Source organism: Odontesthes bonariensis, chromosome 6, assembly GCF_027942865.1.
Source record: "Odontesthes bonariensis isolate fOdoBon6 chromosome 6, fOdoBon6.hap1, whole genome shotgun sequence".
Taxonomy (NCBI): Eukaryota; Metazoa; Chordata; class Actinopteri; order Atheriniformes; family Atherinopsidae; genus Odontesthes; species Odontesthes bonariensis.
The window spans coordinates 3,824,079-3,844,080 of NC_134511.1; the positions used below are offsets into that span (position 1 = coordinate 3,824,079).

Consider the following 20,002-nt stretch of genomic DNA (forward strand, 5'->3'; position numbering starts at 1 on the left):
TGAAATGTTGGGTATGCATCATGAGGTTACTACTCATACTCAAACTACCCAAGATGCAACGTAACGTGACGTCGCCGATCGTCATTTCCTGTCAAAACGGCAGTTTCAAGCTAGCTACAACGAGGGTAGGTTCACTTCCTGTTTTCAAAACAAAAGCACCAATTGTATCGTAATGGCTTTCCCTATGATAAAAGGCAACGGGTATTTTATTTTGTGAAAATAACAGGAAGTGCGTTGCTCACTGCAGCTAGCTTTAGTAGCGCCGAATTTGTGGGAACAAAATTGTAAATAGCCGGTATTTTGTCAGGTTTTCAACACGTTGGGGATCTAAACAACTACTTTCTCACCTGAAAATGTTTCAAATGTTGCTAAAGTTTACAGAGTTTAGAGCTTAAGCGAAATCAGTTTCAGGCCGGCTGATTTCGGCTCGGGCAGGAGCGAAATGCATTGTGGGTAAACACTCTGCATACTGTCTGATAGATGAGTATGCAGTATGGAAGTATGTAGTATGCAGTATGTAGTATGTAGTATGCAGTATGCAGTATGTAGTATGTACTATGTAGTATGCAGTATGTAGTATGTAGTATGTAGTATGTAGTATGTAGTATGTAGTATGCAGTATGTAGTATGCAGTATGTAGTATGTAGTATGTACTATGTAGTATGCAGTATGTAGTATGTAGTATGCAGTATGTAGTATGCAGTATGTAGTATGCAGTATGCAGTATGTAGTATGCAGTATGTAGTATGCAGTATGTAGTATGTAGTATGTAGTATGTAGTATGTAGTATGTAGTATGCAGTATGTAGTATGCAGTATGTAGTATGCAGTATGTAGTATGCAGTATGTAGTAGGCGGTTTCGAAAACAGCCATAGCAAAGCAGGACTCACCGTGTTTCTGAAGATGAGATTCCAGCCATCGAAGGGAATATCCAGCGGGTCCCACTGCACCTCCACCGACGTCTCCCGCACGGCTTTGAACTTCAGGCCCTCAGGTTCGGGGAGATCTAACAGCAACAGAAAGTCTGACTACACCTCACACACATTTTAAATTTGCCGCCGTGCAGGAACGTTGACTTACGCGTCGCCACCCGAGCACTGACGGGAACGCTCCTCTTATTGCTGAGCACAGCGTAGACGCTGATGAGGTACTCCACGCCGGGCTCAAGCTCCCTGATGGTAGCCATCTTCTGGTCCCCGGTCACCCGCATGTCCAGCTCCAGGCCTCCAGGGGCCGTGGGCACGTATGTTATCAGGTACTCCGTCACGCGCATCTCGTTCTCCCAGGACAGGTCCACCGTTTCTGGGGTGACCTCAACCACAGTGAGGTCCGTGGGCGGCGAGACTGTGGAGACACCGAAAATCAGGTGATAGAGATAAGCAGAGATGGGACCAAGTCACACATGTGCAAGTCTCAAGTAAGTCCCAAGTAATTTTTTCTTGGTCAAGTCAAGTCACCTTATTATTGCAATTTTACCTGCAGAATCTGATCTTAATAAAGTGGAAACACAAAGATATAAGTAACTGTCAGTAAACATCATTGGCCAATGTGTCAAACCTGTCCACCCCGTATCATATCAAGCTAACGTTAGCTAACTACCGACTAGGCTAACAGGTTGATATTAGCTAATTTGACAAGCACTTAGTGGTCAGAATGGATCTTCAAATGACGAACAAAGTTCGATGTTGTCGTCTGGCTGTCCGAGATGTTGATGCCGCATGTCTTGCACAGCGCTGTTCATCTTTTGCCGTCAAAATGGTGATTACAAAAGCCGAAGACAACGACTCTCGGTCCCCCTCTCGCTGACATGTTGATGCATATCTGATATGAGTTTATTCTCTCCAATAAACACTAAGGTATGTAGAGAGGGCATGACTGATTGACAGGGTAGGGATCCAATCATGACGCCATTCTCAGCCTGCGCTCCTACCGGGTAATCCATATTATTTTTTTAATTAATTTATTAATATTATATTCAAACTGAAAACATGAACTGAATAACTCTCAAGTCATTCAAGTCATCATGTCTCAAGTCAAGTCAAGTGCCGAGTCTAACTTCCAAGTCCGAGTCGAGTCTCAAGTCTTTTATTTTTTGTCAAGTCACAAGTCATCAAAACAGCGACTCGAGTCGACTTGAGTCCAAGTCACAGTGACCCGAGTCCCCATCTCTGGAGATAAGGTGAGAGAACATAAAATAGTTACAATCTGACCTAAAATAGACCTAATCCACGAGGGAACGAACCATCATGGAAAAGAGGATAAACTCAATCAGAAACAAGAAACTGAGCACATAAAAAGAGCAGAAACGCCACAAGACCCATCCCTGCTTCAACTTGTTCCATACTGTACAAAGAATAGATTACAATATAAACTTATTATTGTACCAAGAATATATTAGAATATAAACTTATTATTGTACAAAGAATATATTAGAATATAAACTTAATTAAGAATATTCCAAAGTTTCAAACCACTTGTGATCAGTGGCAGAACTGTACACTAGAATAGACTTTGGTCCAGGTGTGACTCAGGAGTTCTGTTGGGTCTGCAAAGAGCTCTAAATCAAAGCAGATGCTCCTAAATAAGTTTCACTTGGAATAAATAAAGACTTCTTTTTCTTTTTTCCAATAATTAAACTTTGGAAAAATGTACAAAACAATAAAATTCATTCATGCATTCAGCCTCGTGTAGTGAATTCATGTTCGGTAAATTAGATTTTCTTCATGCCCTGTTCAGCCTGAACCTTGGGGACCATGTTGCACACATCTTATCCGCTGGAGCTGAGCTCAGTGTAACTTCGGGATGGATCCCTCGGAGCAGAATCACCCCTCATCCTTTTCCATAACCACATTCTGACATCTTTCCATGGGATTCCTGCAAGCTTAAGCTAAGCCTATCAAAACCAGGACTGTTATAAAGAAAATTATCTTTTTGCCGCGTAGCTGCTTATGTGGAATATTAAAACTTCTATTTTCTATTCTAACTTCTATTAAAACAGCGTCTACAAAAATTCTGCAGGTGCTCACAACTCTATCAGAAACCTTTGGATTCTTTTAGCAGCTTTGCATCACAAATTCAGCCTATAAACAGCCTATAAACAGCCTATACACAGCCTATACACAGCCTATAAACAGCCTATAAACAGCCTATACAGAGCCTATACACAGCCTATACACAACCTATACACAGCCTATACACAACCTATAAACAGCCTACACACAGCCTATACACAGCCTATACACAGCCTATAAACAGCCTATAAACAGCCTATACAGAGCCTATACACAGCCTATACACAGCCTATACACAACCTATACACAGCCTATACACAACCTATAAACAGCCTACACACAGCCTATAAACAGCCTATAAATAGCCTATAAACAGCCTATACACAGCCTATACACAGCCTATAAACAGCCTATACACAGCCTATAAACAGCCTATAAACAGCCTATACACAGCCTATAAACAGCCTATAAACAGCCTATACACAGCCTATAAACAACCTATAAACAGCCTATAAACAGCCTATACACAGCATATAAACAGCCTATACACAGCCTATACACAGCCTATACACAGCCTATACACAGCCTATAAACAGCCTATAAACAGCCTATACACAGCCTATAAACAACCTATAAACAGCCTATAAACAGCCTATACACAGCCTATACACAGCCTATACACAGCCTATAAACAACCTATAAACAGCCTATACACAGCCTATAAACAGCCTATACATAGCCTATACACAGCCTATACACAGCCTATAAACAGCCTATACACAGCCTATACACAGCCTATACACAGCCTATAAACAGCCTATACACAGCCTATAAACAGCCTATACACAGCCTATAAACAGCCTATACATAGCCTATACACAGCCTATAAACAGCCTATACACAGCCTATACACAGCCTATACACAGCCTATAAACAGCCTATAAACAGCCTATAAACAGCCTATACACAGCCTATACACAGCCTATAAACAGCCTATACACAGCCTATACACAGCCTATACACAGCCTATAAACAGCCTATACACAGCCTATACACAGCCTATACACAGCCTATAAACAGCCTATACACAGCCTATACACAGCCTATAAACAACATTCAGTCTAGATTTGGGGATATCAGTGAGGAGATAACTCATTATCATAGTTATAAGATTATCTCCCTTAGTGGGAAATGCATTCAGTCTTCTGACCTCTACAGCACCTGTACAACATGTTGATGTTGTTCTCTCTGAACAACATGTAAACTAGTATTATTTTACACGTTAGCCAATCTCAGAACAACACAAAGCGTTGCAGTTCCACAATAAAGCCTAAAAAAAATCCTGTTTCCTGATTCTTTCCCCTTTGTAAACAGAGATGCAGCTTAGATATCAACTAACATCTAATTTAACACTGATGATTTGGACGCATGACGAGAGGTGGAGGGCAGAAGGATAGTGTTAAAGGTAATTCAAGCTTTCCGTGTCCGCTCAACTGCGAGGCCTGGGTGAATTTCATCCACCTAGTTCCACTGTGGCTGACCACATGCAGCCAAAATACTTCCAATGCATCCCTGAATCAGCGTCCATTCAAGAGGAGCAGAAGAGCTACACAGGCAAATGTTTTTAAGGGAGACTACCAGAGAATAGCCATTATCTACAAATTTCATGCACAGCTGAGCCAAAAGGGGCTGAGTTCCAACCCAGGTGGCAACTGGATTACGCACAGATGCACAAACCATGTACTGCTGACTCCAGTGCCAGAAACTACAAGCACGAGACCTATCCGACATGCTTTTACTTTGTAAACCTCGCTCACATTCACAAATGGCTCGGGTCAGCTGTTACAATCCAAGGTGAGGGTTAGAAGGAGCACAAATGTTTAGGTTTACACGTTTCAAAATACTAGGGCTGGGCGAGTTAACTCGTTATTATCACGTTAACTCATTCATTTTTAACGCCGATAATTATTTAGAAGCGAGGCTTCTACATAAAAACTACATAAAGATGCTGATGTTAAATGTGTGTTTGCACAACAAATGTTATGGCACTTTCATTCACATGGCAGCATATTTAAAATAAAACTAAATGCTAAAAGCTATACACTACTTTTGGATTCATTTTTGGATTTTGCGTACAAATGCGATAAATCGTAATTAATCAGGGAAATCATGCGATTAATCAGATTAAAAAATTTAATCGTTGCCCAGCCCTAGTTATGATATCTAAGCTGGGCGAGTTAACTTGTTACAAGAGGCATCGGACGGCCCTGTGCTGCGTGTCGTTCCCCCTCTCTCTGCCCCCTGCTTCCTGTCACTCTGAACTTTCCTTTCCATTAAAGGCACAAAAGCCCCCGAAAAAAACAAACAAACAAAAAAACTGCGTTATTGCTCTTAAAATATTCTATTTTTAAGAGCTGTTTCTATGAAAACTCTCTTCTGAGAGTTATGTGTGCCAGTTTGTTTCTTACCCTCGGAGCAGTCGTCCCCAATGAAGCCTTGGTCGCAGACGCACACTCCGTCCTCGCAGCGGCCTTGGTTCTGACAGTCTCCTGCGCAGGTCAGCAGACCGCAGTCTGGCCCCGTGAAGCCCTCGTAACAAACGCAGCTGCCGTCCACGCAGTACCCTCGGTCCAGGCAGTTCTTGGGGCAGGTCTTCTCGCTGCAGTCCTCTCCGGTGAAACCTTTATGACAAACGCATTGCCCGTTGACGCACTGGCCTCGGTCCATGCAGTCGTTGGGGCAGGTCAGCTCGCCGCAGTCTTTCCCCGTGAAGCCGACGAAACAGACGCACTTTCCGTCCACGCACTCCCCGCGTCCCATGCAGTCTTTGGGGCAGGTCTTGATGCCGCAGTCTTCTCCGGCGAAGCCCTTGTCGCAGACGCACTGCCCGTCGACGCAGCGGCCTCGGTCCTGGCAGTTGTTGGGGCAGGAGAGCTCGCTGCAGTCCTCGCCTTGGTATCCGATGTCACATGCGCATTCTCCGTTGATGCACTGGCCTCTGTTACTGCAGTTGTCGGGACACGAGAGGATGGCGCAGTCTTGGCCCTCGAACCCGGGGTCGCAGATGCACTTCCCGTTGAAGCAGTGGCCTCGCTCGTTGCAGTTCTTGGGGCAGGTGAGCTTCGAGCAGTCCTCTCCACTGTAGCCGGTCTGACACTCGCACTGACCGTTCACGCACACGCCGCGGTTGTTGCAGTTGTCGGGGCAGGTGAGCTCGCCGCAGTCCTCTCCGGTGTAGCCGGTCTGACACTCGCACTGACCGTTCACGCACACGCCGCGGTTGTTGCAGTTGTCGGGGCACGTGAGCTCGCCGCAGTCCTCTCCGGTGTAGCCGGTCTGACACACGCACTGACCGTTGACGCACACGCCGCGGTTGTTGCAGTTGTCGGGGCAGGTGAGCTCGCCGCAGTCCTCTCCGGTGTAGCCGGTCTGACACACGCACTGACCGTTCACGCACACCCCGCGGTTGTTGCAGTTGTCGGGGCACATGACCTCGCCGCAGTCCTCTCCGGTGTAGCCCTCTTCGCAGTAGCAGGTGCCGTTGATGCAGCGACCTCGGTCGTAGCAGTCGTTCGGGCAGATGAGTTCGGAGCAGTCGAAGCCCGTCCACGGATGGTCGCAGACGCACTCGTCTTCCACGCAACGCCCGCGGCCCAGGCAGTTGTTGAGGCAGCTGGTCTGGGAGCAGTCCTCGCCGATGAAGCCTTCCTCACAGAGGCAGGACCCCTCGAAACAATGGCCGTAGCTGCCGCAGTCCAGCAGGCAGACTTCGATGCTGCAGTCATCCCCGTCGAAACCCTCGAAGCATTCACATCTGCCGTCCACGCAGCGACCCTGGTCCTGGCAGTCATTGGGACACTCGGGTTCGGTGCAGTTGGGGCCCTTCCACCCAGGTTCACAGGAGCAGCCGCAGGTCTCCGAGCTCCAATTTCCACGTCCATTACAGTAGGGCTTTGTGGACACTTCGCCTGGAAGGTGAGAAGAAGAAAAAGGCAGAAAGAGTTGATCTTAAGACTACATCGACAGTAAGAGCCAATACTAGGAATGCCATCACTTTGGGCTCATTTAAACCTCGGGTCTGCTGTTTGTCACTTTCTTCTTCTACTGTGCCACAAAGCATCACAAATAGGAGCTAAATTCACCTGGACTTTTAATGTTTTGATGGTTATGTGACTATGTGACAGCCGGGTCACCAGCTGGGATATATCCTGAATATGCAAAAATCCCTTCATAGACCAGAGGTGGGTAGTAACGAGTTACATTTACTTGAGTAAGTTTTTGAAAAAATTATACTTCTAGGAGTAGTTTTAAATCTCTATACTTTTTACTTTTACTTGAGTAGATGTGTGCAGCAGAAACTGTCCTCTTACTCCGCTACATTAGGCTACAATGAGCTGGTTACTTTTCTTCTTACCTCTTTGGTATTCTACGCCTCTTTATTTTTATCCCCCTGCGTACGCCTCATTTTAATGTTTTATTCTGACAGAGAGAGAGACTTCCGCCAAAGGCTCTACCACCTGACTGTGTTCCACCAATCAGACGTAGCCGTGCAGTCTGGTCACGTGACCATACTCAATCTCAGCGGCGGGACGGGTTAGCTTTAGCATTAGCAGTCGTAGCAAACAAACAAAGAAACAGATGGAAAATGTCAGAACCAACGGTGGGAAATGAAGACGCAGACGAGGCCTCACACTGAAAGCATGTTTACCTTACAAAGAGTGAGAAACAGCAGCTACATTATGTGTCTTCTGCGTCAACCAAAACAAACGCACATTTCAGCAGAAACTCAACATCTAACTTGAGGAAACATGTAGCGGTAAGTTTCCTAAACTCGTTTTTTTCCCCATGGATAGATGAATGTTTGTTTTTTAGGTTACATATGGGTTACATATGTTTTAAACATTTCCTAAGTCTCTTTTATTTTTTTTGAAGTACTTGAATTTACCTGGATTATGTTTATTTAAGCTATTTTGTAATTAATTAATTCATTTTAATTTATTTTATCAATTGGGTGAACTCTAATTTGCCTAAAGATGATTATGTAGTATTTTTGTCTGTCTGATTGAATGCTTGTGTTAACAAATAAATCAGACGTTACTCAACAGTTACTCAGTACTTGAGTAGTTTTTTCACCAAGCACTTTTTTACTCTTACTCAAGTAATTATTTGAATGACTACTTTTTACTTTTACTTGAGTCATATTATTCTAAAGTAACGGCACTTTTACTTGAGTACAATTTTTTGCAACTCTACCCACCTCTGCTTAAAGCTGTCCCGAATACATCAACAGTAAAAGCCAACACTAGGAATGCCATCACTGTGGGCTCATTTAAACCTCGGGTCTGCTGTTTGTCACTTTCTTCTTCTACTGTGCCACTTGGCTTGGGTTAGGAAAGCATCACAGATAGGAGCTAAATGTGAATATAATAATATAATAAAATAAAAATAATAATACCAATAATACTAATAATATAATATAATATAATATAAATAATATTATTAAATATTATATATATTAAATACAATATAAATAATATTATAATAATATGAATATATCAATATTTTATTCACCCTTCATAGAGATACTCTGGTTTGAACCTTTGCTCTCTTTGGAAAGCAGATGGCAGAAATGTAAAACCATTTGGGCTTTTCCGATTCACTGAGAGCACGGCGGTTCTGAAAAAAGACTTCACCATTGTTGCACAGTGACCTACAAATGTGGTGGGTCTACCTGTAACCTGAGCCCCACAGCAGCCGGTCCCGCTGCCGCACTGCTCCCTCAGACTGGACAGCTCCGACTCCAGCATCTCCAGCCTGTTCAGGATGTCTTTGATGTCTGGCAGCTGGTTGTCACAGCTGCACGCCTGCTTGGGGATGTTGATGCGGTGGGTGAAAACGATCTGATTGTCGCCGTCCACCGTGTGCTCCATGTGTTCCGTGCTCTGCATGTCCATCGGGGGGCTTTTGTGTTTGAGCTCGGTGCCGCCGGGCGAGTCCAGATCCACGGAGCAGAGGGAGGTGGAGGGCACATTGATGTTGTAGACGTGGTTGAACACCACCGGCTGGTCGGGGTGGGGCAGGGTGAGGTTCTCCTGGGTCTTCTTGGGCATCAGAGCCTCTCGGCGGTGTCGGATGACCTTCTTGACCAGGCCCGTGGTGGAGAGCTGGATTAGCAGCGCTGCAGTAACGCAGCTCAAAAGGAAGCCTGTAATCCTCATCGTGTCGCCCTGACGCTGCGGCCTCTGAGAAGTTGGCAGCCGAGTCCCAAACAGTCAGGAATCAAAGAGGTATTCGTGTCTCGAGTCCTACAGAAAAAGACAAGAGAAACTAAATGATGAACTGGGTTAATACATTTCCACACACCTCTGAATAAAGCTTATAGTTAGGGATGGCTCAGGTGACCCTGAAACATCCCAAAGTTAAGCTGCTATAGGCCCAGACTGCTGGGGGGCCTCATCTGTCACACCTTTCCTCACTTTACTCTCTTTTTCCCCCGTTTAATTTCTCAAATGATATTATGCAGAGATGGGGACTCAAGTCACTGTGACTTGGACTCAAGTCGACTCGAGTTGCTGTTTTGATGACTTGTGACTTGACAAAAAATAAAAGACTTGAGACTCGACTCGGACTTGGAAGTTAAAGACTCGGTACTTGACTTGACTTGAGACACGATGACTTGAATGACTTGAGTGTTAAGCATCTAGCATAACTTCCAACTTTGTTCGTCATTTGAAGATCCATTCTGACCAGGAAGTGCTTGTCAAATTAGCTAATGATTAGCTATCCTGTTAGCCTAGTCGGTAGTTAGCTAACATTAGCTTGATATGATACGGGGTGGACAGGTTGGACACATTGGCCAATGATGTTTACTGACAGTTACTTATATCTTTGTGTTTTCACTTTATTAAGATCAGATTCTGCAGGTAAAATTGCAATAATAAGGTGACTTGACTTTGACTTGACTTGCCCAAGAAAAAATTACTTGAGACTTCCACATGTGTGACTTGGTCCCATCTCTGATATTATGTACATGTGACATTATTGTGGTCATTAACTCGTGTTTCCCTGTTGCAACAGGTATCCTTTGTTACACCTACTCAAGACAGTCCCATGGTCAACCTCAAGAATTTTCATGCCCCAACAACGTACTCTCTAGCGCCACCAACACGTCAAAGTTCAAAGTGCATCCAAATGCATAACTTTGGACTCCATTTGGTGACATTTGGCCTATAGGGGACGCTATATGTAGCAAAAATGTATTTTTGCTCATATCTTTGGACCCTTTGGTGCACATTTCACAAATGAGATACCGTTGGAATCCCTGGATAAAGACGAGGTCATCGTAACCCATGACGTCATCTGCGCCATATTGGATTTTCCGCCATTTTGAATTTTATCAAAAATATTTCAAAAGCATTTCAGGCCAATAAGATTCCACGGGACTTGGCACATAGAATCTTCAGACCAAGCCGCACAAAAGTTATGAAGTGGATTTTTTCATTTAGCTTCCGTTTGCCCGCGGCAGCCAATCAAACTCTACGCCGATGCGCAAACAGGACATTAGGCCGTATCTCTGCGATGCATTGATGTATCGATGCCAAACTTGGTGCATGGACTCATGACGCCTTCCTGAGCAGCCGTAGTCTTGCCTATTGTGCAATGCTGCTAGGCCCCCCCATCGCTGCTTGCAGCTATATTTGTTTTTGAATTGGCAAGATGAATTGGATTATTTTATAAATAATTATGATTACAATTAATTGAATTCCAATTGGCTTGAATTGGACTTTATTATTTAAGTGCCTTGAGATGACATTTGTTGTATTTGGTGCTATATAAATAAAAATGAATTGAATTGAATGCATTCATGAAGCCTTGTAAGACAGCAGGGCTCTAACCCGTGTTGCATATGAACTTTTTTAGTTTGTCCTTGCCGTTCTGTATCGATTCCTCCCTCAAACATGTATCTACACCAGGGATAACAGCTGGATAGAAATACAATAGCATCCCACTAAAAAGCAATTAACCTTCCTCTGTTCCCCCTGACAAAGGAACGCCTCCGATCCCGTCGCTGCCTCTGAGCCATCCTCGCCCCTCAGTTCTCAGTGGAGGAGACTCACACTTAGTGGATGTCAACGGGGCATTCTTCTCACAATTCCTCCACGGACCACGAGCAGCAATTACTGCAGAGGCAGCATGTCACCTTGAGGATCGTTCCTTCTCTGACCGCGTTCAGACAGGTTGCCACGACAGAAATAGCTCCAGCAACACCTGCGAGGTGGGGAGCCTCTGCAGCCCAGAGGCAGCAGGTTAATGTCCGTGTGTGGTTAAACCATCTGTGGGCTTCCTGTAAAAGTGCAGAGGGCCGGTCTGCATTCCTCTGTCAGTCGCTGGGTTCAGTCCTGCATCACTTCATGTTTAAAGACTTTATACATGTGAAAGGTGTGACTGAAACATGTGCAGAGGTTGTAAACAGTGACTGTTTTTAAGCTTTGGTTGCAAACATGTCTGGATATATTGACCTTTTTTCTGGTTTTGAACTGATTTTGTTGGAGTTAGGTCGCCCTCACCCAGCGCTGTGTGCAGTGAGCTACCAAACGCCTCGTCATGATAAAGAATTCATTGAATTACCGTCTGATTTCTGGGTGGAAATGTGCCTGAAGTGTTGGGATTTTAATATGCATGTTAATATCTATGAGAAGCTGCTCGTCAAAGATTTCCAAACTGTTTTAATTTGTGTGTGTTGCTGCTGTGTTACTGGTGTGTTGCTGGTGTGTTATTGCTGTGTTACTGGTGTGTTGCTGGTGTGTTACTGCTGTGTTACTGGTGTGTTGCTGGTGTGTTGCTGCTGTGTTGCTGCTGTGTTTCTGGTGTGTTACTGGTGTGTTACTGGTGTGTTACTGGTGTGTTACTGGTGTGTTACTGCTGTGTTGCTGCTGTGTTGCTGCTGTGTTACTGCTGTGTTACTGCTGTGTTACTGGTGTGTTACTGCTGTGTTACTGGTGTGTTACTGGTGTGTTACTGCTGTGTTGCTGCTGTGTTGCTGCTGTGTTACTGGTGTGTTTCTGGTGTGTTACTGCCGTGTTGCTGCTGTGTTGCTGCTGTGTTACTGCTGTGTTGCTGCTGTGTTGCTGCTGTGTTACTGGTGTGTTTCTGGTGTGTTACTGCGGTGTTGCTGCTGTGTTGCTGCTGTGTTACTGCTGTGTTACTGCTGTGTTACTGCTGTGTTACTGGTGTGTTACTGCTGTGTTGCTGCTGTGTTGCTGCTGTGTTTCTGGTGTGTTACTGGTGTGTTACTGGTGTGTTACTGGTGTGTTACAGCTGTGTTGCTGGTGTGTTACTGGTGTGTTACAGCTGTGTTGCTGCTGTGTTACTGGTGTGTTACTGGTGTGTTACAGCTGTGTTGCTGCTGTGTTGCTGCTGTGTTTCTGGTGTGTTACTGGTGTGTTACTGGTGTGTTACAGCTGTGTTGCTGGTGTGTTGCTGCTGTGTTTCTGGTGTGTTACAGCTGTGTTGCTGGTGTGTTACTGGTGTGTTACTGGTGTGTTACTGGTGTGTTACAGCTGTGTTGCTGCTGTGTTGCTGCTGTGTTTCTGGTGTGTTTCTGGTGTGTTACTGGTGTGTTACTGGTGTGTTACTGGTGTGTTACAGCTGTGTTGCTGGTGTGTTACTGGTGTTTTGCTGGTGTGTTACTGCTGTGTTACTGCTATGTTACTGGTGTTTTGCTGGTGTGTTACTGCTGTGTTACTGGTGTGTTACTGGTGTGTTACAGCTGTGTTACTGCTGTGTTACTGGTGTGTTACTGGTGTGTTACAGCTGTGTTACTGGTGTGTTGCTGGTGTGTTACTGGTGTGTTACAGCTGTGTTACTGGTGTGGTACTGCTGTGTTACTGCTGTGTTACTGCTATGTTACTGCTGTGTTACAGCTGTGTTGCTGCTGTGTTGCTGCTGTGTTGCTGGTGTGTTACTGGTGTGTTACTGGTGTGTTGCTGCTGTGTTGCTGGTGTGTTACTGGTGTGTTACTGCTATGTTACTGGTGTGTTACTGGTGTGTTGCTGCTGTGTTGCTGGTGTGTTACTGCTGTGTTACTGCTATGTTACTGGTGTGTTACTGGTGTGTTGCTGCTGTGTTGCTGGTGTGTTACTGGTGTGTTACTGCGGTGTTACTGGTGTGTTACTGCTGTGTTACTGCTGTGTTACTGCTGTGTTACTGGTGTGTTGCTGGTGTGTTACTGCTGTGTTACAGCTGTGTTGCTGGTGTGTTACTGGTGTGTTGCTGGTGTGTTACGGGTGTGTTGCTGGTGTGTTACTGCTGTGTTACTGGTGTGTTACTGCTGTGTTACTGCTGTGTTACTGGTGTGTTACTGGTGTGTTGCTGGTGTGTTACGGGTGTGTTGCTGGTGTGTTACTGCTGTGTTACTGGTGTGTTACTGCTGTGTTACTGCTGTGTTACTGCTGTGTTACTGGTGTGTTACTGCTGTGTTACTGCTGTGTTACTGCTGTGTTACTGGTGTGTTGCTGGTGTGTTACTGCTGTGTTACTGGTGTGTTGCTGGTGTGTTACTGGTGTGTTGCTGGTGTGTTACTGGTGTGTTACTGGTGTGTTACTGGTGTGTTACTGGTGTGTTGCTGGTGTGTTACTGGTGTGTTGCTGGTGTGTTACTGCTGTGTTACAGCTGTGTTGCTGGTGTGTTACTGCTGTGTTACTGCTGTGTTACTGGTGTGTTACTGGTGTGTTGCTGGTGTGTTACGGGTGTGTTGCTGGTGTGTTACTGCTGTGTTACTGGTGTTTTACTGCTGTGTTACTGCTGTGTTACTGCTGTGTTACTGGTGTGTTGCTGGTGTGTTACTGCTGTGTTACTGGTGTGTTGCTGGTGTGTTACTGGTGTGTTGCTGGTGTGTTACTGGTGTGTTACTGGTGTGTTGCTGCTGTGTTACTGGTGTGTTACTGCTGTGTTACTGCTGTGTTACTGCTGTGTTACTGGTGTGTTGCTGGTGTGTTACTGCTGTGTTACAGCTGTGTTGCTGGTGTGTTACTGCTGTGTTACTGCTGTGTTACTGGTGTGTTACTGGTGTGTTGCTGGTGTGTTACGGGTGTGTTGCTGGTGTGTTACTGCTGTGTTACTGCTGTGTTACTGCTGTGTTACTGGTGTTTTGCTGGTGTGTTACTGGTGTTTTGCTGGTGTGTTATTGCTGTGTTACTGGTGTGTTGCTGGTGTGTTACTGCTGTGTTACTGGTGTGTTACTGCTGTGTTACTGCTGTGTTACTGGTGTGTTACTGGTGTGTTGCTGGTGTGTTACTGCTGTGTTACTGGTGTGTTGCTGGTGTGTTACTGCTGTGTTACTGGTGTGTTACTGCTGTGTTACTGCTATGTTACTGGTGTTTTGCTGGTGTGTTACTGCTGTGTTACTGGTGTGTTACTGCTGTGTTACTGCTATGTTACTGGTGTTTTGCTGGTGTGTTACTGCTGTGTTACTGGTGTTTTGCTGGTGTGTTACTGCTGTGTTACTGGTGTGTTACTGCTGTGTTACTGGTGTGTTACTGCGGTGTTACTGTTGTGTTACTGCTGTGTTACTGGTGTGTTACTGCGGTGTTACTGTTTCGTTACTGGTGTGTTACTGGTGTGTTACTGCTGTGTTGCTGCTGTGTTACTGCTGTGTTACTGGTGTGTTACTGCTGTGTTACTGCTGTGTTACTGCTGTGTTACTGGTGTGTTACTGCGGTGTTACTGTTGTGTTACTGCTGTGTTACTGGTGTGTTACTGCTGTGTTACTGGTGTGTTACTGCTGTGTTACTGGTGTGTTACTGCGGTGTTACTGTTGTGTTACTGCTGTGTTACTGGTGTGTTACTGCGGTGTTACTGTTGTGTTACTGCTGTGTTACTGGTGTGTTACTGCGGTGTTACTGTTTCGTTACTGGTGTGTTACTGGTGTGTTACTTGCAGTTAATTAGTTAGTTAATTACCTCCGTCTCTAAGGTCTGCTGATCACATGACCTTGGTTTTCCTTGATCAGGCTTTTGCATTCACAGTTCACAAACTTTGGAACAGGCTCCTTCTCTTCGGCTTTCACCAAAATGTGAGTTGTTGACCACTTATTTCTAGTTGCTGTTTCTTTTATTCTGCCAGAGATTCTTTTATGTCTGCGTTTCATTTACTTGAGGAAATGTAATTTTTGACTGTGCAGCACTTTGGGTCGAGTCAGTTGTTTTGAATGCGCTTTAAAAGTTGGATTTTTTTTGCCATTTTTGCGTAAAATTAAACATTTAACTTAGTCAAGTGTTCTACATCCCATGCAATATGTGATAAGAGACATGCATTTATGCATTTCTGGCCTGTCAGCAGTAGAACCAAGGAACAGCATTATACATTCAGACTCCTTCCACAGCCCCAGACTTGATCTTTTTTAAAGTTTCCGGCTCAGGAAACTTTTTAACCCCCCTCTCCCTTTCCTGCAGACATGCTGACACTGATCGTTTCCAACCTCTAATAAAACCTGTGAGAGCGGCGGCTGGTAGCCAAAATGAAAATGTCTTTGTATGAATGATGGAAAGACTACAGTATGTAAGGAATTCCAGGCCTGCGGTTTAATACGTATGCCGGCGCGTAATATCCTCCTCTATGTCGGATAGATCCGGACATCTTTGCTGACCATGAACAGTCAGCAGGTAACGCTCCATGAGTAATTACACAAGCTGACAGCTGGGCTCAGTTTGGAGGGATCTCACAGCTTCCCTTCTCTATAAAACCCACCGACCTTCCCCAAACCATGATTAGACAGGCAAGGGTGAGCGCCTCCATGATGGGAAGACCGTAAAAGTGCGAACGTAGCCTACTAATGGGAGCACTGAGGATTTAAGCCCTGGAGAGTACAGAAAAAAAAAGCCCCCCCACGTTGCCCACCTATATCAAACTATGCCACAAGCACACAACTACACACACACACACGATCACACTTCTGTGGCCAAGCATCACAAACTAGGGATTAAATCAAGCAAATAGCCAGAAAATTGCTTTGAGTTGCCGCTAAGGTTTTAGTTCTGGGCGAATGGTTGGCTTACTCACTTTTAAAGACTGGCTGCTCTCCACATGGACCACCACACAGGACCAAACCCACAGGGATTCTTTGTGTGAGAATCTCTGGCTTTGGCCAAAACTCTGCATCAGACGGAAATAGATGAAGAGGAGCAACTTCCACAGAATCCAGGTGATATTTTCATTTGATTTGACGCCCTCCTCCGCTCCATCTGATGATTTTTAAAGCACGACAGTCCAAATGTGACCCTGAGAAACACAGAGCTGATCCCTCTGTTTGGACTTCCTTCACGGGCACCCTGTGGTCCTGGCACCATGCTAATGCAGCTGGTTTCTGGCACCGCAGACATGGACTTGATACAGTCTGACTGGCGCTTTGTTGTTCTCTCACTTGGTTTTGTTGCATAGTTAGCTTCTCAAACAGCAACAAAGCCCGCTGCCTGCCTTGCGATTGAATGCGAGGAGATTTTTTACCAGGGAAAACCTGCTGGCACACATGAGTCTGCTGCAACCGATCTAAACGAGCGTGTTGTGAATGAGTGCTGGGGAAATACTCGAAGTTTTATACCTCACACAGAGGAGAGCTGGAAATGTTTTCGTTTGGGGACAGTTTCAAAAGCAATTAGGTGTCGCTGTCAGGAATGTTAAACTGATTTTATGGTATTAAAGTGGATTAAAGGGAATGGGAGCACCAATCCGACACTCGTTCCCCCATCCTGTTTGCTACCTGCTCCTCTTAAAGAAACAACGCTTTGTGGTCCGTCAGCATCTACTTCCAAACAAAGAAGAAAAATAACGATAACTTTGTTTTATGTGGTGAAATGAACACTTTCTGATTTAATGACCCAACAACAGAATCAGTTAAAGAAACTTTTATGGTTTGGTTAAGTCCAGGAAATTCCAAATACGTGGTTATGATTAAGAAAGATCTGTTTTAGGTGAGGAAACCAACAGGCCTGTGATGCTTGTTGTGATATTACTGATCCTATGACACCGACTCTCTCCCCTTCCAGACCTACAAGCTACATTAACGTAGCATCTTCAGACTTCAGTCTCTATTTGTATACATATCTACATTCTGTATTTATCTATATTGTCTGCACCAACAGCACCAAGTCAAATTCCTTGTAAACCTTCTTGGAAATAAACTTGATTCTGATTCTGTTACGTGGGGGAAACAATCCACACAGACTGTCTCAGTAAACATCCAGATGTTTGCATTTGTTTGTTGAAATTTAGACTAAATTTGTAATGAAATGAAGAGTAATAGTTGCTCTGTCCCAGCACGATAAAACAGGATTTTGACCTCGCAGAACAGCATCTAAACTCTCTCCTCATACTTTTCTTGGGCTTTTTTTTTTTTATGCCTTTATTAGGTAGGACAGTGTAGAGAGACAGGAAGCAGGGGGCAGAGAGAGAGGGGGAACAACACGCATCACAGGGCCATCCGATTCGGGACTCGAACCGGGGGCAGCTGCAGCGAGGACTGTAGCCTCTGTCTTGTACATGGGGCGCCTGCTGTACCCACTACGCCACAGACCATCCGTCCGCATACTTTTCTAAAGTTTTCAAACCTTCCACCACCACTGTTAAATGAACTTTAACCTTTAAACGGACATTTGCTGAAGTGCAGACAGATTCTTTTTAGCTCAGCAGTGTTTCCTTGCATCTCTGATGACATGTTTGACCTCATGAGGCATGTTTTCCAGCAGGTTTAGGACCCAAACTGCTTAGTGAATCAGGAGAAAGGATCCGTTTCACACTGACGACCAACAGTCAGATTAAGAAAGTCCCCCATCAGGGGCCTGGACAGCTCCATCCCACCATGGGACATGCAGATCCGCAGCGTTGATCTTATTTCCATTCGGACACGGCTGTTTCAGCGGAAATGAACGACTCCTGGCAGCATGATGACATTACCAGAGTTATCCTTTCCTCCTATAGGGCTCTTCCCCCATCGTTTGGGAAAAGTTTTACCTAAAGATTGATGACAAGAAATTTGACTACAGAAATTTGTGAAGAACTTTGTGTTTATTTATGATTTTGCTTCATTATTCTTCTATTTTTTTTTTACTTTATTGGATGCAATTCTGTTTTTTTTGTCTTTTCTCTTTTTACTATTATTTTTGTACTGAACACATTTGTTGTGTACTGTGTGACTGAATAAAACAAACAAACAAATGATCAGACTTTCTGTCCTCCTCCTAAAGGTATACACAGCCGTTTTTTTTTTTTTTATCTCAGCCAGGACCCCACGCAGAATGATGTGATTGTCACTGCAGAACAGGTCCAAGATAAATCAGATTACTGCACTGGAAAGAATGCCCCTCCAAAAATAAGTAAAAAAACAACAAATACAAGATGTTTTTGCTTGAAATAAAAAATCTGCCAATGGAACTAGTGAAAATCGGCTTGTCAAGATTTTTTTAAATAAGATGTGATATTTGGGACTTTTGAGATAAAAGTGATCTTGAAATTAGCTTAAAAACCTCTTCAAATGAAAAAAAAGCTTGTTTCATATGAAATATGACTCAAAACAATTTGTTTTCAAGACTTTTTCACTTAACAAGATATTCCAGATGTATTGTATTAAAACAAGTCCCTATATCTGGCTGAAATAGTACTTGTTAGGCAGTTGTGTCTTATATTAAGTGTAATGAGATACTCAATGAGACAAATATACTTGGTAAGATTTAGATTTTTTCCAGTGTGGGCCAACATTCAGCAGCAGCTCTCTGTCCTTCTGAGGAGGAAATGCATTTCGTCACCGTGGAAATGCAAAAGAAGAGCGGGCGTTATCAGGCTTTGCAGCACGTGGAAGTTTCTTCAGCTTTTTACGGCGCAGACTGACATGAAAGCCATGTTTTCCCTGCATGGCAGAGACAGATACACTCACTATCAGCGGCGTAAACAGACAACAAACAAACTGAATAATGAAGCCAGCGTGCCCCACTTGGTGTGTAAAAGCTGTAAATATTCAATGACCACAACCACAAACTCAAATCCCAGAACTGCGTGTTAAACAGGTCTGATGGAAACGCTCGCTTCATTTCTTAAGAATTTCTCAAGCTTGCCTAGTTTTGTAGGTCACCCGTGACAAAAACTCAGCTCGCCTTCTTGGTACAGAATCCAAATCTGGGTCGCTCGTACGAGGGCTGAATGAGGGGTAATTGTCTGGGGTTCTTTTCACCTTGAGATAATGCTCCGCTGTAACAGAGGAGATTGACTAGGCAGGGACACTCACAGCCGTGTCACGCATCAGGACAAAACGGCTATCGGTCAAACCCCCCAAAAAAGACGCAAATGCTGAACTGGAATCTGCTGACGAATATAATCTGGCCACATGTTAGGAGTCCTGAGCTGCAACAGGTGAATATATCGACTGGGATTCTGTGCGTCCACCAAGGTTTCAGCGACCGTGAGTTATATCATCACACACAGGGATGAATTATCATTAGAGCTGGGCAACGATTAAAATGTTTAATCTAATTAATCACATGATTTCCCTGATTAATCACGATTAATCGCATTTGTACGCAAAATCCAAAAATGAATCCAAAAGTAGTGTATAGCTTTTAGCATTTAGTTTTATTTTAAATGTGCTGCCATATGAATGAAAGTGCCATAACATTTGTTGTGCAAACACACGTTTAACATCAGCATCTTTCTGTAGTTTTTTTGTAGAAGCCTCGCTCCACTGTCTGTTTCCTTGAATGACTTGCTGCTATCAGTTGTGTGTTTTGCCTTTAAGTGATATTTTAGACTGGAACTACTACGCTGAGAAGACAATTCAACTTGGCAGTGTTTACAGATGACTTTGGTTCTGTCGACTCCGCCGTCTGGAAGAATTTTAAAATGAAAATGGCCGAGTAAAAGCTCCGTACCCTTCTCCATGTTTGGTGGATCCGCCGATTACTTTCTTTTCCTGTTCCACAGCAGACAGCAACAGACTTTTACAAAAT

General features: G+C 44.3%; 1 protein-coding gene across 3 annotated transcripts in view; it reads right to left on the reverse strand.

The window, feature by feature from the left end:
- The window catches only part of tncb (tenascin Cb), a 74,358-nt gene that overhangs the window by 45,768 nt on the left and 8,588 nt on the right, over positions 1 to 20,002 (reverse strand). For all 3 annotated transcript variants that reach the window (XM_075467112.1, XM_075467111.1, XM_075467110.1), the window contains exons 2-5: positions 8,743 to 9,316; positions 5,480 to 6,979; positions 1,081 to 1,344; positions 891 to 1,006 (exon numbers count right to left, since the gene is read on the reverse strand). In XM_075467112.1, coding sequence (XP_075323227.1) covers positions 891 to 1,006; positions 1,081 to 1,344; positions 5,480 to 6,979; positions 8,743 to 9,229 — 2,367 coding nt within the window. In that variant the 5' untranslated portion in view covers positions 9,230 to 9,316. The remainder of the gene's footprint in view (positions 1 to 890; positions 1,007 to 1,080; positions 1,345 to 5,479; positions 6,980 to 8,742; positions 9,317 to 20,002) is intronic.